The sequence below is a fragment of the Pieris brassicae genome, chromosome Z (genome assembly GCF_905147105.1).
Source record: "Pieris brassicae chromosome Z, ilPieBrab1.1, whole genome shotgun sequence".
NCBI classification, from domain to species: domain Eukaryota; kingdom Metazoa; phylum Arthropoda; class Insecta; order Lepidoptera; family Pieridae; genus Pieris; species Pieris brassicae.
The window spans coordinates 10,516,054-10,534,409 of NC_059680.1; the positions used below are offsets into that span (position 1 = coordinate 10,516,054).

Here is an 18,356-nt window from a genome sequence, read left to right on the forward strand (position 1 = left end):
TTTAAGTGAATTGTCTCTTTACTGAGACATCATTGATCATTGCTATATAGCCTGATTAAGAATATATATTTGATGTAAATAATGTTATAACGATTAAAGTTAATGTCGCAAATCCCGCATAAATATACAAAATCCAGGGTCGGAAGGCTGTAGATGGACGCTAGTATACAACAATTCCCATCTCAATAGTTTCTCCATAGTTTTAGTATTTATGTATCCCTGCCATAAGCAGATTTCGAAAGTTGGTCCATAACATGTTACAAGTCTCAAAACGGGCTTCCAGTATTAGACCTAACCTAACCTTTTCTGGTATAAACCGTGCTTGTTCAAGACTGATAAAAATATATAATCTCGCCTACACAAATATAGTCAATATTTATTATTCAAAGAATACGTCTCACGTCTCACCGTTTTCTAACAGACCAGACATCTAGACGTCTATGTTATTTTGGAACACGTTTATTCGCATGAGAGCAGTTATTTGTACATTGTCTGGGAAAATACCCACAGCTAGACATTAAATATTTTAGTTTAAATAAATTCTTACACGCAATTAAAAAATACCTTTAAATAGTAAATTAATTCGAGAATATGCTTTTGCTGAATTTCTAGATTAACGATTATCAGTACGGTGTAACTAAGCAAAGTTCAATAACCCGTTAGGAACTCAATTAAGCGCAAGCCTGGAGCAGGGGTAATGAGAGTTCCTATAACCTGCCATTCGGATCTATATAATCTTGTTTGAAATTTACTTCTTCTATGCTGACTTCTATGACCTTGGGTGGTTCTAAGTATCGCTGTTAGTATAAGATTTAGAGGTGGTGCAGGGGTAGTGCAATCTGTTGTTTTCATATGTCTAAATTTTGATATAAGGGACTTATATGAAACCAACTGCATCTTTGGAGATAGGCTGCCGTCAGGCTTATGGTATTGGATCTATGGGACAAAAATCACTACAGCACACACACAGCTATTCTCAACCAAGCGATACAGTACCAACCTCTAATAGCCGCTCCATGTGATAGGATCGCAAATCAATACATGCTCAATAGAAGATACCATGTGCAAATGAGAGAACAGGAATGTGATAGATCAGCCCTGAATGAGCTGCGCATATATACCGATGTCTTAAAAACAGGGTGTGGCTCCGGCGCTGGCATATTCTCTCTTGATCTCAACATCAACACACACCTACCCTTGGGCACATACAGCTCGATCTTTTAATGAGAGTGTCGCTCTAACCAAAGCAGCCAGAGCCGTGCAGCGGTTAGGAATTAATAATTTTTGTATTACGTTCATATCCAACAGTGCGTCTGTGCTGATGACGTGAGTAAACAAAAAGTAAATTGATACTGGAATGTCACAATGCACTGGAGGCAATAACCCTGACAAACAGAGCTACCCTCGGACTGCAGACTGCAGACAGTCCAAAATGGCTCTGCCACAACTTACAAAACAACTTCTAAACTTAAACAGAACCAATCTAAAAACAATTATAGGGACAAGTACGGGCCATTGTCTCCTTAACAAACATCTTTTTGTCCTAGGTGTGACGGACAGCCCTCTGTGCAGAGGCTGTTTCAGCGCAGAGGAATCAGTCACCCACGTAGTCCTGGAATGCAAGACTGTGGCTAAACAACGTGCAGAAATCCTCCTAACAGTGAGGTCGCACCGTGAAGCCTGCGAAGTACCCAGGAGGCTTCTGTGCTTTTGGAAGGAGTTAGGCTGGCTTAGTTAGCCAGGACTTTACGCACAACGGACCTATTGAGAGTCGAAGCGCGGAAACTGAGTCTACAAACCATACCATGCCATAAGGGACTTATAAGGGCTATGTTTTGAATAAAAATCTTAGGTAGATAAATTATCTAAATATATAATTCCTTTATAATATTAACCGCTCACTATAACAGAACATTTAATGCTACTTAATAAAATTGAACTGCATACAAAACAAAAGATAAAATATAAAGATAAAGGTAATGAGAAAATATATGTATTATAATATTATGTCTATAACACCATATTAATATTGCCAAAGCAGCTCGAATGGTATTCAATAACGAGACTTTTTTAGCTTAACTTGTGCTTACCAGATTAAAACAAACACTTGTATGATGTTCTCAGATTTCTGTATCTGGTCCATGTTCATTTGTTAATCTAATAGGCAAGTAGGTAATTGTAGCCTTCTGTGCCTGACGCACGCCGTCGATTTTTTGGGTCTAAGGCAAGCCGGTTTCCTCACGATGTTTTCCTTCACCGTTCGAGCGAATGTTAAATGCGCACATAGAAAGAAAGTCCATTGGTGCACGGCCGAGGATCGAAACTACGATCCCAGGAATGAGAGTCACCCACTGAAGCCTCTAGTCCAACACTGCTCATCGCTATATACAGTATAAATAATAGAAGTAGTTTGTCTATATGCGCTGTAATTAAAGTGCTCAAACAGAATAATATAATAGTTTTAAATAGGTACTAACATTTCCAAGGATAAATACAGTGTACACAGAGCTTGTGGGTGCGGTCAAGGCCGGCGCCACCCACTCTATACAAGCGAAGTAATTGGCAACATAACGTACTAGCCTTCGCCTGTGATTTCGGCTTTAAATATTTCTGAAATTTCGCAGTTTACGGTGGCAAATTCAATGGTGTACTGTTCGTGGCTATGCGACCCATAGTACAATCATGTCTTAAGATACGTGTTAGGTAAAGAAGGATATACTTACTTATAAAGAAAAACGTTAGATGAAAATATACAGCAACTTATGCTCCATAATATAAGATATGAGGGATTGGTCATTTCTATTTAAAAATCCCAGGTTTTCTGTCCAATCAGATTATTATTATAGTAATGTATATACAATGCAGTACTTACAATTAATATAAGTGATTAAACAAAACAATCAGTTTAACTAAAATTAATCTGTTGATGTCTCTTTTTATCACAGCGTAAGTACAATTTAATAGAAAGAGACTTCACGGAAATAGACTGAAGCTTTGGAAAAACGCTAAAGCAATTGAATTTGACGCGTTTTAGTGTCGTTACTGTAATTATCTAGCATAAGCAATAATATATTCTTGAAGCCTTGTTGTATCTACAAAAAAATATATATATGACTTTAAAACAAATGGTAACTTTTACCAGTATAATACTCGAAACAGAACTAATTTAAGCGTATGTCCAACCAGGCTCCAGAAGATAAACTACTCCAGATATGGAAATTGTATTTGTTTTTACAACAAACTCCCAAACGAAATTAGAGAATTATCAATAAAGCTTTTTATAAATTTGACCAATATTTAAATGATAATAGATCTTAGTCTTGAATTCTCCAGTTCAAACAATTTGCATGACTCGAAACTTAGCGATTAAAAAGAGTGGTAGAGTTTCTTGCCCATTCTTCTTGTCTGCTCTACGCCCTTGACTTGCGAACTAGTAGAAAATGTTAATTTAGAATTAATTTATTTTCTGACGTTTATAAGTGAACTTGTCTACCTATATGAATATAGTTATAAGGAGTTTGACTTTCACTCGGCTCAGTACTATTTTGTTTTTAAAGAATTTAACAAATTAATAAATCGAATTGCAAGGTTCGTAAATACTTCACCGCATCGAATCGAGTTTATTTGAGAAACATTTACAATTATTATATTTTATTTTATGGAATTTGAATAACTTTATGTTAATGTATTTATTTAGTATCTTATTCTCCTGTGGAAGAAATGTTTTGTTTATTTGTTTGGGCCCAATGAAAATTAGTTTCACTTAGAGCTGAGTTACGCCCGTTTTTGGTTAAAGCGTTATACAAAATTTTGCTTTTCTTCTTCTTTTTTCTATTGCATTATGGCTATATTCTGTATTATTAACTAGATTTTTTTTATAAAATAGGGGGCAAACGGGCAGGAGGCATATTTGCAACAACAATAAATTCATATAATTAAAATTAACATCAATTTACTGCACGAACACTGTGATAGTTCTTGTTTGTTCAAAACTTCACTAACCTCTTGCAGTAATTAGATCTTACATCCTACTTGTGTCAATTAATAGTTCTCAATAGTGTAGGAATGCTGTGTTCCATGTCTGGAATTTAGTTAATTAATTATACTGGTTAGTTTACAATAACATTGTTTCACGTTCGAAGTTAGCTTTGAATGATTTCTCCAATAAGCCAGCGAACCCGCAAGAATTAATTACACGTTTTTTAAAAAAAATTGACAGATATAACAAGATTCTGAGACGAAACTAAGTCATACATTCAGAGTCTAATGAGAATTAAGTCGCTAATTCACGACTCTGCAATCTTCTATATATTTCGCACTAAATATTTGGTTACTGTTGATAAATGTGTGGCAAATGTTTTTTTTAAAGATAAATATCTTTATGATAAATACGAATTACAAAGAATTGCCGATCACAAATAGTCATATTTACGTTAAACTTTTGAAACTTGATTCTTGACTGCGTAATTCTCACAGCCTCACATCAATTTAACTTCGCATCCAAAGTTCAATAATACAGTACCTAAGGGGTTAATTGCAGAGGTCAGAAATAAATAATGCCCAGGCATAGTGACTGGTACCACTCACAATAAATAATTAATTAAACTAGATATTAAATGTATTTTTCGTTTTAATTACAAACAACGTCGAAAAAAAAATCATGAATGTACGTGTGTTAAATATGTACTGCACGGAGACCAGACCTCCAAACTTTTAGGTATTTTTTAGATCTTGCTTATAACCAGCCAAGATAAAATAAATAATGATATTTATTCTATAACAAAATATTTTCACAACTAAGTATAGAGTTTGTTAATTATTTTTTACCGTACGCTCTCTGCAACACTTAAAAACAAAGCATAATGAAATATGGAACGAAGTCAAGGGGATAGAGCGGATCCTGCATTTGTTTTAACATTGCTTTTATTAGCTAAACCGCTAATGAAGTAACTGATGTTTTTTATTACTCAGTACGTATATTCCTAGCAATTATTAGTCGAAAGCATTATTACCCCGCAAATTTTGCTACAGAAGTGATTATGTTGATCGATTACAGAAGTTCAATTTGCTAACTCTCGAGGATCGTCGTATGATTGTGGACCTGGTGTTTTTGTACAAATTGATGCACGGCACGATTATTTGTCCAGATATGTTAAAAAAGATTTACTTCGTAGTGCCTAGAATCAACGCAAGAAGAAGACAGACTGATACTTTTGTCGTTCCACAGTCCTTAACCAATCTAGGTAAACATGCAATATAATGTAATATAATTGTAGATATGGTCTTGACGTGTATTATGACTCACTTCCTAGTTTTAAGAAAAAAATTCAGTCATCTCAGCCATAAGTCATGTAATATTTTCCACGTTTCAATTTATTTATGTTTAAAGATAGAAATACTTAAGTAAACTCTGTCCGCTATCATTTATTAGTGTCAATGTTGTGTACACCTATTATTAGATTGCATGCTAGAATAAAACCCAATATTGTTAATTAGAAAATGTATACATGTAATCTGTTGGTGTTCCTTAGTAAATAAATAAATTATTAGGTTAATTTAAAACGTTTGTTAGCGATAAAAGAAAATAAACGATTGCACAAACGAACGGAATAGGTATCATACCATATCATGTCTTCCTAAGTGGATATAAATGCATCCATATCTGCAGTACTCGTGTCGCTTTACAGTGAGAACAATAAGAATGAAACGATACAGCGTTCCGTTTGATTGTGATTGGTGAACAATGTATCTATTCCGCCACGCGACACGATACGTCAAAAGTTTCCGTTCGTAATTCCAATCGCTCATCTTTCCATTTACATGCCATGCAGATTCCAAGCGTTGAACTTATTTAGTACGAGTTGTACGTGGGTAAAACTGAAAATGCTTAGAACGGGCCAGTTAGTAACATTGTCAATGAAAACGTTTTTTTAAATTTAAATTTTAGAACTCTTTGGTAACCTAATGTAATATATTGCATTAATTTGTCATGTTTTTGTGAATTGGCGGCACATCTAAAACTCTTGTTACACGTGAAAATGAACGTAACGCAAAATTTTCGGTCAATGATTTTTTATGACTTTCGTTGTGGGCTTACTCAACAACAAAGCTATGGTAGACTGCGATTAAGATTTCTTAATGTAATGTTAATCGCAGTCTACCGCAACCCCATCTCGTGCCACTTTTTTACAATTGGTTTAACGAGTTCAAGCGTGGACGTAGCAATATCAATGTAGATCCACGTGACGGACGTCCTTTAACAGCGACTACTTAAGATAACATCAGACGCATGATAGAGGAACATAAGAGAGTGACCTATCAACGGATACGGGCAAGCCTAGGCATTGGTATCAGTCAGGTTCAAACAATAGAACATGAACATTAAGGCGTCAGGAAGCTTTGTATCAGAAGGATTCCCCATACTTTAACCGACGACCAGAAACACCTTCGCATGGACTGGTGAATATTTGACTATGGCAGGTGTCGAGATAATGAGTCATCCGCTATACAGTCCTTTTTTTTGTATGAGGTGAAAATGCGCTTGCGCAGGCCCGCGCCAAGGATATCGAGCTTGACGCGGGGACTGTGGGGCTGGGTCTACACTCAAATCCCTCTGCTATTCATAGGGGTACCACCCGACCCACTAAAAACACCTCAGCCCTTCACACGCCCTTAAGATGGGCCCTCGGGGTTCGCCCGCTATACAGTCCTGACCTGGCGTCCTGTGACTTTCTTTATACCCAAGAACTAAATATAAAATTCAAAGTATTCGCTTTACGAGCCCTGCAAAATGCGGTTAAAGCGTACGAAAACGCCATAGAAGATACCCCTAAGGAAGAATGGGTCCACTGCTTTTCTTATTGGTTCCATCGAACGCGATGTGTAGAGAGGAACGGAGATTACTTCGAAAAACAGTAAAAGTATACAACTTTCTACATTAAGCCGTTTTTCATTTTCAGTGTTACCTTGGTAAAAGCAGGCTAACTCAAATTATTCATAATACAAGTGTATTTTCAAAATTGAATTGAATAACGAAATCCAACATTATTGTAACTGAGTATTATAAAATTATGTCAATCAATCTTGCATATTAAATTCACACGCTAGAAAATTCCATACCAATTTGTAAGAACATTGATAGCTGCATTCATGTTCTGTAATAATGTTGTTGTTGGTCTATTGTAATGGAATATGCACATTTTATAGCATCGATTTCTTAATGTCCGTTATTTAATAAGAGTTTTAAATTGTATAGTATTGAGTTGTATTTATTAATTTCAGGTTTAGCTTTATAGATTTTTTTTAAGTCGATTTTGTAATTATAATTGAGTTTTCGACTCTATTATCTAAGAATTATAAATTGAAATTTCGAATATTTCGCAATGTTACTGTTTTAAGACACTTCATATACTTTGTTCACTTCTCATATTTAAATGTTACAAATTACAGTCCACTCATTCAATAACCGTTTTCGCTTTTAAAGTACGTGAAAAATATTTACTCGACAAAAAATCACATCTGAATGACAGATCCATCAATGCAATAAAATTCCTCACCCTTTGAATATCCAGTTATTGGCTGAAAATCACGAATATTGATAATATTTCGGCGTTGAGGCTATTCCACTTAAAATGGATGAAACGACTTAATTTTTATTTACACTTTTGACGCGGGAATATTTTATTCCAGTTACGAGAAATTCGTTAAATCCTCTATTTATTTGTAAATATATTTATTAATAGTTTATACATAAGTAAAAGAATTGCATAAAATCATGCATTGTTTTAGTAATTGAATAATATTAGAAATTTTACAGTTTTTGCTTGTTGAAGGTCTGTTGTAGGTATTTGCATACACGAATACATTTTTGAGGTCAGACCGACACGCGAATCCACACTTTATTTGGGAATAAAATAGGCGAGGTCATTGTACATATCGTGTATTATATAACTTAATTTATTCAATAGTAAAATGTAATCAATTGCTTATGGATATGAAATCAGAATAAGAAAAATCCATACTCTTTAATTTATTTTTCAACACTGCTGCAAAATATTCTGCAGCAGTGTTGGCCTAGTGGCTTGAGCATGCGACTCTCATCCCTGGGGTCGTAGGTTCGATCCCCGGTTGTACACCAATGGGCTTTCTTTCTATATGCGATTTTAACATTCGCTCGAATGGTGAAGGAACACATTAACTTTTAACATCACAATTAACAAATGATCCTGAAACTAGACCTAAAAAGGTTATTATTTTATGTGTTTACTATAGAGCTTGTGTGTAGTTGACGTTTAACGCGCTGATCCTGTCTTCACTTCCCGGTAAATATTTCTCGGGTTATAATGCACCCAACGTACACACACCGACAAAACAGCAGAATGCCCCATTTTATATGATGTATGCATGTATAATGCAAATTTTTAATTTCAACGTTATTTAGGCTGAAAGGAACGTGATACACTGTGATAATTATATAATGATTAATTTTGTTGTTTAGCTACACAATTGTGAATTAATTTCTCCATGTGTTTTATTGAAAAATTTTCTTTATAAGAAAGCTCGGTTACCGGAAAACCGGTTTCTTGACCATCCGCCGAAAATGGTAACTTTAACCACCATACAAACACCGCTTTATATTAATAAAGTTATACGGCTAAACTTAGATCATAAACTTTGTATTGTGAGGCATTGTTCATGGCTGGCAGTATTTCGATAGTAAAGTTCGTTGTTCGCGGAAGCTGTCAGCTTCAGGCTCTCTAATTGTGTCAACCAGAAGCTTGCCAAGATGTCTAAGCGCCTGCGCACTTTAGCTTTGGTAATAATTACCGTGTTAACAAAAGATTTTAACTAAAGTTTAAAAACCTTCAAGGATTTAATTTCACATTATATTATGAAATGAAAATTTCAATATTTCGTTTCATTCTATCGTTAGTATTTTTAAAATATTTCTAAATTAAAATTAATATCTTAATAATAATATAGCCTTCATATTCCGAAACTCTGTGATCTTTAAGGTATTTTCACTTCCGTATAGCTCGGAGCTCGGCGTGCCTCTTGAAAAACACCTCCTAAACTAAGGTGATCAAGGAGTTCCTAATGTCCTCGTATTGAGAGATGCTATATGTTTATTATGTTTTTTTTTGTTAGAGGTCTCATCTTTCCGCGACGACCAACCGTGGTGGGAAGGCTTCTTGATTAGGTAGTTTTAGAATGTGTATTTTGTCATATTTGTTTTAGTGGTTGACGGGTTTCGACAGGTTTCTCGAGTGTGTTTATGAGTTTTTTGATCCTGGTCGGATCCCTGATCCCTTTTCCTGGTCGAAAAGGATCTATCATTTCCTATATATTGTAGTATGTTTGGTTTTAATATTTCCTTTTGTCACGCATTGTTTGTTTTAGTCGATTATATTATATCGTCGTTGTTTTCAAACTAGTTAAATGTGTTCTGTATTTTCTATGTAGACAAGTTGGGAGACACAGTTTTTTCTCTTTCTTTTTTCGTGCTCGTTATCTTATAGTTTGTTTTAGTAACAATTGGTTTATCAAATTTCCCGGGAATTTTGTGTGTTCTAAAATCCCCTTTCATGACTAACATATTTTGTGTCTGTTGCTTAATGTATTGCTGTAAATTTAGTAACATTTCATGAATTTCTTCAATTTCTTCAGTGCTCCGAAATTTGTATTTTTCGAATCCTAGAAATAGTTTTAAGGAATTTGTCCTATAATCTCTTTTTTGTAGGAGCATATAAATTCCATAAATAGTGCAAGTCCTGTTCATTCGAACTTGGGCCACTTAACACTTTTATCGATACCCATTTGTTAGTCTGAAACTATGATGTTTTGTACAAATGTTTAGTATAACTTTGTGACCAGTTCGTATGGATGACTAATGTCTGTTTATTATTTGTATTACGTTTTGCACTAAGATTTTTCATTCATTTCATTCAGAAGCATTTCATTTACATTTAGCCCTAAACGTCACAACTTCACGAAAATTCAATAGTGTTATGAATCCGTTTGATTGTTAAAATCGTAGCACGTCAGTTGGAGTCTAGTCTACTTAAAATTATGTAGTTTGTTCTCTTAACCACTAACTTTACATTTAACTATTACTTAGTAGTATTACTAGATGTTTTAACTGTTATTCAATTAATATTTTAATCTTTAATTTCACTGATAACTTCTAACAAGGGATTAGGCGACGAGATGGTGCTGTTCATCAGAGTTGAAAACTTTGAGCATGTTTTGCTTTTTAAAGTATTTTAAACCATCCCATACTACCGAGCTTGGACGCCAACTGGACAACAACTTACGCCAACTATCTTATAAATATTATTTTTATAAACTGTTATGTCTTGTAATAGAGGTTAACAGTGTAATTAAAAGTAATGGAACGAAATTTGGCTCTCTGGGTTTTGGCAAACGAACTGTAAGATAAAAGATTTGGTGCATTCGTTGCATGCGAGCGGAGGATAACTTAATTAGATTAACCTAAATACAAAGATTTTTTTATTCCGCTAATAGCTATTAGGCAATTGGAGACTGGGTTTGAAGTATGAAAGGTGTGTTATATCGACAGGCGCACTTTTCATTACTAATTTTTTGTTACTTAATTTAGTGAACGTTGTTATTAAAATAGAGAAAAATGAATTTTGTTGTCTAATATTATTTTATTAAAATTACTGGTAAAGTTTATTAAAAGCCTAGGTTAAGATTCTCTAATGTACACATTACTAAAGACTTCTTATAATTCATTAATATACAAATGGAGGTGGACTTATGTGTCTCTGGCTTCACAAAGGTGTTTTTATAAAAAGTATATATATATATATATATATATATATATATATTTAATATCTATATATTATTTATAAGTAGTCTAGGTGTATACCTATATGTTAAAACAAATGATGAATGACAATGACTTTATTGTTCTACGTCATATTGGTAGAGCTCTAGTTTCTAGCTAACACTCATATCGTGAAAACACATTTAAAAAGCTTTTAACGCCAAAACTATGCCCAATTTTTCCGACCACGAGCACTGATTTTTTTTACGAAAAGTTTGAAATTGAACGTGTTTGGAAAATAAACAGTTAGTGGTTGAAGGTTAACTGCCGGAGGGTTGAAAAGTATGCCACGAATACAATTTCCTTTTGATTTTAATTATTCGGAGTCAATCAGCGCGGGGCAGATGCATTACCGATACCAATTCGAGCCGTTTAAACTTTATAACCTATAAATGTAGGTGAAATATTTTTAGCAATAAAGCAAGATTAAGTAACAACTTTTTATGATATATGTGAATAAATATATCCATTCTTTACATTGAAAATTGTATTAGGGATGCAATATATTTGAAAACATATTAAAAAAAGAGATTAAGTTTTTAAACTTATGGGCTAGTTTAAATTGAAAATTATTATTTGGAAGTGAGAGCTCATTTATCAAATAAGGCTTTAACATAACGCTACTATTGAATTATCGCCAAAATCTCGGCACAGCTGGTTTCATATGTTTTAAAGATCATATGTTAATAAAAGGGGTAGACAACTTGACACTGTTTACAGTATGATATAAAACAAAATGCCTTTTTTATTTATACATATGATGAGTATATTAAATATCTAAAACATTGCATGGTTGGCTTATATAGAAGTCAGTAGGTATACCAAAGTTTCTAAAGAAAGTCGAAGAGAGGCACTACTGTAAAATACTGATCTAACAAGAAAATACATAATTCTTATAGAAAATATAACAAGAATATTATGAGTAAATTCCATTACCAATAATAAAAAAAAATCTTATTATTCTGCTATAAACATAAAATGTTAACTTATAAAAACTTTCCAATAATGAAGGAAGATAGCCCGGAGCGGACTTTATGAGATTTACATAAAGTTCCTACTTAAAACGACTGCACAAAATAAACTAGATGATAAAACTCAGAATATTATTTGCTGTGGAAAAAACTGAATGAAGTGGAAATTATATATTTGCTCCGATAATTTCCCAGCATCTAAGGAAAAAAATACGAGACGAGAAAAATTTAATATTTCTTAATGCGATTCACAATTATTAATTATTAATATTATTTGATTTTCCCGTAAACTAAATGCAGGTTTGATTTATAAGAACACGAGATTTTGTTACAGATCGCATTTTAAAGGTTATCGTTAAAAATGCTAAGCGTCCGCGATTATTAACGACGCTTAATAGTTTAATTAAAAACGATATATTACAAAAATGGCCGCGACTCGCTTTGAGTTGAAAGGTAATAGTAAAATATGCTGACCTTTAAGGCGTTCACTTTAATTATCTAATTGTATGTGTAAGGATTTATTAGTCGAATGAAGACCATAGCTTCCTTTGTCATTTGGTTCTCAAGTCATGTAATTGTTTTCTAGATTGTTGTTGCAGTGTTGGCCTTCGCTGGCGGGCTTCAGCGTGCGACTCTCATCCCTGAGGTCGTAGGTTCGATCCCCGGCTGTGTAACAATGAATTTTCTTTCTATGTGCGCATTTAACATTCGCTCGACGGTGAAGGAAAACATCTTGGGGTAACCGGCTTGTCTTTAGGCCCAAAAAAAATCGACGGTGTGCGTCAGGCACAGAAGGTTGATCACCTACTTGCCTATTCGATTAACAAATAACCATGTAACAGATACAGAAATCTGAGGCCCAGACCTAAAAACGGTTGTAGCGCCATTGATTTAGTTTTTTTTAGATTTGTCTGTACCGCGGAGACTTATAAAATTAGGTCCTCATATTCTCCTTCTCTTTTACCTTTAACAATGTGGCTGAATTGTGTTGCGTTACGATGTATGCCGTGAGAACAGCCAGAATGAACTGGTCAGGAACAAAAAATAAAAAAACGCACCAATGTTCTAAGCATGTTTATTTGGCGTATCCGTTTCATTGTATGTGTTATATATGGCATTGGATAAGTATGAATATTGATATATTTAGGCTAGGGTAAGTGGTATACACTTCCTGGAGGTATAGGTACAATTTTATTTTTCCTTTCCAGGCGATGAATTTAGTTTACTTTTTGCTTTCTCTAGCTTGCAGACTACACATTTCGTTTCTATAAACGGTAAAGAACGTTAAACGTTATTGAGTTAGTACTTGATGAATTTCAAAATTTGAACTCATAGTTTTTGATAGATAAAAAAGGTTTTAGAGTTTTAATTATGAATCAGACACTTAGGTTCGGACCGCTTGACTGAAAAGTAATGGCCCTCATGCTTCAAGCCTGCGCTTGTCAAGCACACTCTTCAGGTAATAAATGGATGCATTCCACGTTGCTATTTTATAGACATTTTACCGGTGATTTTTAGAAGTATTTGTAAAATATACGATGGTGATATACACAAAAAGAAAAATGATGAGCGCAATATAATTTTTTGTAGTCTTCTTTATAGGAGTTGGAAGGTTGTTTTGTGTATGTAATCCATAGTTATGGCCAATATATATGCATAAAAAAATTGCATAAGGAAATTTAAGCGGGCAGATGTATATATCTTACAATGTGTTATATCTTACAAATATAAAACAATGCCTTTTCTTATAAATCTGTCAGTTCCAATTCGGAGAGGTTTTTGAGTTTTACACTGTGCTGCGACTGTGAACGTTTGTGATGGCCAAACTAAGATAAACTACCTTACCTAGTAACTATCGGCTCGCAATTCTGGTCAAAAATACGGAGGAGAATTTAAATATTGTGGAGATTGCTTTTAAATCAAATATCCGTTTATGTTGAGAAAATAAAAGCCATACACAGTTTTGCACTAAAGAGATTTAATATTTTATCTAACGTAAATTGTCGCTTACAGTATTTCTTCTCCTTATTCTTTCAACGGTTATTTTAGTTTTTTTTTTAATTTAAAAACACGACTAAGTCAGTGTTAATAAGTCTGTGTTTGATTTACGCGACACTGAACGGAAAGTAAAGCCAAAGATATACATGAACGCTCATTGATAGCTAGAATACAATTAACTTCAAGATTACTTCCCCCGTTCGTGCGATTATTCCTAATTACTTTGGAGTCACGGTTTACTAAGTCAGGCTAGGCCTTGACATATTCGGTAGTGGGCTGATCAATTTTAAAAAAACTATTGTTACGCAGAAAAAATAAACGTAAAATCTAAAATTTTAACATGAATGTTACAAAAATTTGACCCTTCCAGGGTTAAATTTCATTTGTTGAATTGTTATTTTAGAAGTATATATTTATTAAATATTATTAAACGTGATTAACTTATATACATAAATAAAGCTTTTAGAATTATCAAGCAAAATAGAGTAAATTAACAGACAGCTTAAAGTTATACGTATTACAGAGCAGACGAAATGTTATAAAAATACTAAAATTTAATATGAGGGTTGCATTTGTAGCATATATTGTTTTCCATTGCATAGAAATTAAAAATAGTTCGCTGAAATTTCAAAAGCTCGAAATAATATTATTTTACTTCACTAAGGTAAAGAAAGTTCTCTTTTCATACTACACAAAAATATGACACAGTTAACACGTGGCTTCTAAGAAACTTGCTACTAATCTATATAGCCACACAGAGGCTTACAATCAAAGGCTACTATCGAGGACATTAAACGTTTTTTAATCGAACAAACACGCATGTGTTGTTTAGCGCACTATATTAACATCTACATAATGATACTTGCTTCTTTCTCTGTAGCACTCTTGTACGTGAGATTACATCCGCGGAAAGCTAATTCCACAATTCATTCGAGCGTGGAATTGAGTTACTTTCAAGCAAGCTATTGAAATATGGTACCATGTTACATATATGTAATTTTATAACTTAAATGTATGGTTATATAAGTTATTATAATTCTAGTTAAGTTGCCCTAGTGTCTTCAGTTCAAGCATGCGAGGTGGTAGGTTCGAATTCAGGCTGAGCACCTTGTTATGTAGGTGAAGTGAGGAAACTGGCACCTTAGACAAAAAGACTTTGGCGTGGATGGATTCACCAACTGATGGACGTTAAAAAAAGCGCATGAAACCTTTAAACCTTAAAAGTTTGTAGTGCCACTGTTATAATTTGAGTTTATTAAATCTTTCGTTTTAACGCTATTTATAATTTTGGAATACCGTTTAATAAATACTATTGTTATATGAAGGTGTTACATAAACTATACTCCGTACCTATTACAAAAAATATCTTCAAACACTTTCAAGTATAAAGACTTAAAATGAAACCCTTTCTATCTTCTATATCTTGTTTATTTAGTAAAGTAGGGTCTTTCAGAACGCCGTAAGGAGATCATATAAACAATTTTCCACGCTAGAAAATTCTATTAATATTAAAGGGAAAGAGGCTTTGACGGTAAATTTTCTCAGCGATATTGTGAAGCTCGCTTAGTTGTTAAGATCAAAGAGATTCAATAATTGTATTATTTTAATACATTTAGTAAATTGCTTAATGTGTTTACGCAGTGGTGAAATATAACATTTAAATGAGTGATAAAAAGCAATGCTAGTGGTTGAAGTGAGACTTTTAAAACTGAGGTTGGAATCCCAGCTGAGTAAAAGTCACCGTGTATTGTTCTTAATATGTGCATTAATTAGTTGCTGATATGTTGAAGAATCGCTGAAAATCTGGCTTGTCGTATACTCAAAATAACCGCATAAGTTTAGAACTAGTACTTAAAAACAGATGCAGAAATGTGAACGCCCCTTTGAATTAATAATCCGTTTCGTAATGATAATCGTGAAACTAGCTTATCATAAAATATTACTGCAATTTATAATATAATTTCACATAATAGCTTGTCCTCAAGCGTATTACGGTATTGTTTACTATAATGGCGGTGATATTGTATTAGCCGATGTCAATTTAGCGTTAACCTAGTTATCTAAAAATAACTTATATCGTTCTATTAATATTTTCGAAAAACCGGGGTTAAAAAGACCTTTTTAACTAATATTAAGGGAGATTTTGAAAAAGGGTTTTCTTCATAAAATAGTTGGCAGGAAAATATCATGCCTTTCAGGTTATATTTTTAAATATTAAAAATTTGGCAAAAGTCCTCTAAATATGGTACGAAATTCAAGTTATTATAAAGTTCGGTGATGAAAGGGTGTTGATGTAATTGAAAGTCTATTAAAGTCATTGAAACATACTAAAGTAACAAGAACGTAGGTATGTTCTCCATGTATGTTTTCTACAAAAAAATCAATGGCGCTACAACCTTTTAGGTCTGGGCCTCAGATTACTCTATCTCTTTCATGATCATTTGTTAATCTAATAGGCAAGCAGGTGATCAGCCTTCTGTGCCTGACGCACGTCGTTGACTTTTTGGGTCTAAGGCAAGCCGATGTTTTCATTCACCGTGCGAGCGAATGTTAACTACACACATAGAAAGAAAGTGAATTGGTGCACAGCCGAGGATCGAACCTACGACCTCAGGGATGAGAGTCGCTCGAAGCCACTAGGCCAACACTGTTTGTTTTATATATAAAACTAAAAACAGTTATACTTAATAAATGAATAAAAATAAATTATTGTAGTATGCAATTTTCTTAACCTTCATAGTAATAATAAAAATTAGTAAAGAAATTTAAAAAGTTAGGTCCCTGTTGCATTGTACCTTTAACGCTGGCAGCATTTCTTCGCTGTATTTTATTTTTATATACAAATATGTGTAAAAGAGAAAATATATTTTTATATAAATAGTCATCTTCTTAGTAAAATGTTTCTGTAAAACTGTTTTTAATTATTATTACGTACCCCGTACGTTTTATATATATATCATTTTATACAGGCATCATAGCAAATGTAAAAAATACCTGTGAAGTCAGATGAAGCTTTGAAAAGATTGATGATTTACATACATAATTTAAAAAAATAGTGTGCTTAAATAAAGAATATTATTATTTTATTTAAATCAATGTTTTATGTTACTCGAATTCAAACTTTAATCATTATAGTTAGGAATATAAATGTAATTACTACAAATCCCTAAGTTATGCATTTACGAACCTTATTTTGAAGATATAACATGGTATATTTATTTGTGTGTATATCATATCTCCTATGTTTTGTACCTAAATGTGGTAAATGTGTCGTTCTTAAAGCTAATTAAATAAACAATAAAGGTTATTTCTATTTCAAATTGAGATCAAGGTACTTAAAATTAAAAAAAGCGGTCGTTGTACTCTTTAAAGAGCTTTCGACGTCAGCCCAAATCTTTGTCGAATCAATTAATTCTACCACATATTACAACTAATTTTATCATTCATAAACCTTATTTTAAATCACATTTCACATAAATATAAAATTACTTTTCATGAAAATAAATTCCAAATTAAGCGTTGTTTGAAATTAATGCATTTCCGTAGGCGTAAACTTTGCAAGTTGTAGACTAAATATCAAAGTGCAACTACCAATCATGTTCGAGAGACTCGCGCAACATTGCATTTCCCGCTAAGTTTAACTATCACTGGCAAAAGTTTTTAAAACATTAAAAACTAAGGTAAAAGTAGTCAAACACTGTTTAACTATTAAACATATGGTCCCAGAGCAACTTTTGGCAACTTTTAAAAGTTTTCGAAAAAATTAAAGTTCTTTCGAAAGTTGCGTAAATAATCGAGTTTGAATATACTACAAAAAAAATATTTTCGCGCTCAGTACTCACTCGACTTGACTGGCATGTGGCAGCACAGCGATCGCGAACGCCAAGTAAAGCGCTTCGCTACGCCAGCGTGCGCTCATTTCGCGTATTGTTGAACCATTTACAGTAGCACGGACACTCTACAGCCGCCGAGGTTCCTCGGCGGACTGGCACTGGGGTTCGGAATCCGAGACTGCTTACTGAGTGTTTTCTATCGATCCATGCGTGACCCGGACACCGCCTGTCCCAATATCGACCATAGCGCCACCATACGGCGACGCGTACTCAACTCTAAATTACGCTTCGATACCGTCGCATTAAAACTTCACGTGCGCGGAAAAAGCATCGCTTATATATTTTTCAGAAAAAAAAAAGAATATGCCGCCGACTTGCACTACGAATGTCAGGATGATCTGTCATCCAAGCCCGTGTAGACAAAACAATCCGGTTGGGACGTTATCCTATTTAAGCCATGCATAAGGGATTATCAGTCACTTTCATCTGTCAAAATGTTATCGAGTATTTACACAGATATAAAAGCATTAGAAAAGTTTTAAATTTATACATTCACATGAATAACTTAATTACATATTAATTAATGTTGAGATGTATGCATTTCATATGCGAGTTGCACATTTTGCTGTTTGTTTATTAAGTAATAGCTTCTACAGTTTGTAAACGGATTCTAGGAAATATTGCTGTGAGTACAATTTGTTTAAT

At 33.6% G+C, this 18,356-nt stretch overlaps 1 protein-coding gene across 1 annotated transcript in view; it reads right to left on the minus strand.

Moving 5' to 3' along the window:
• The window catches only part of LOC123718728 (gamma-aminobutyric acid receptor subunit beta-like), a 33,227-nt gene extending 15,453 nt beyond the window's left edge, over positions 1-17,774 (minus strand). The window contains exon 1 of the mRNA XM_045675473.1: positions 17,661-17,774. Within this exon, the coding sequence (XP_045531429.1) occupies positions 17,661-17,737 (77 nt within the window). The 5' untranslated portion in view covers positions 17,738-17,774. The remainder of the gene's footprint in view (positions 1-17,660) is intronic.
• Positions 17,775-18,356: the final 582 nt, after the last annotated feature.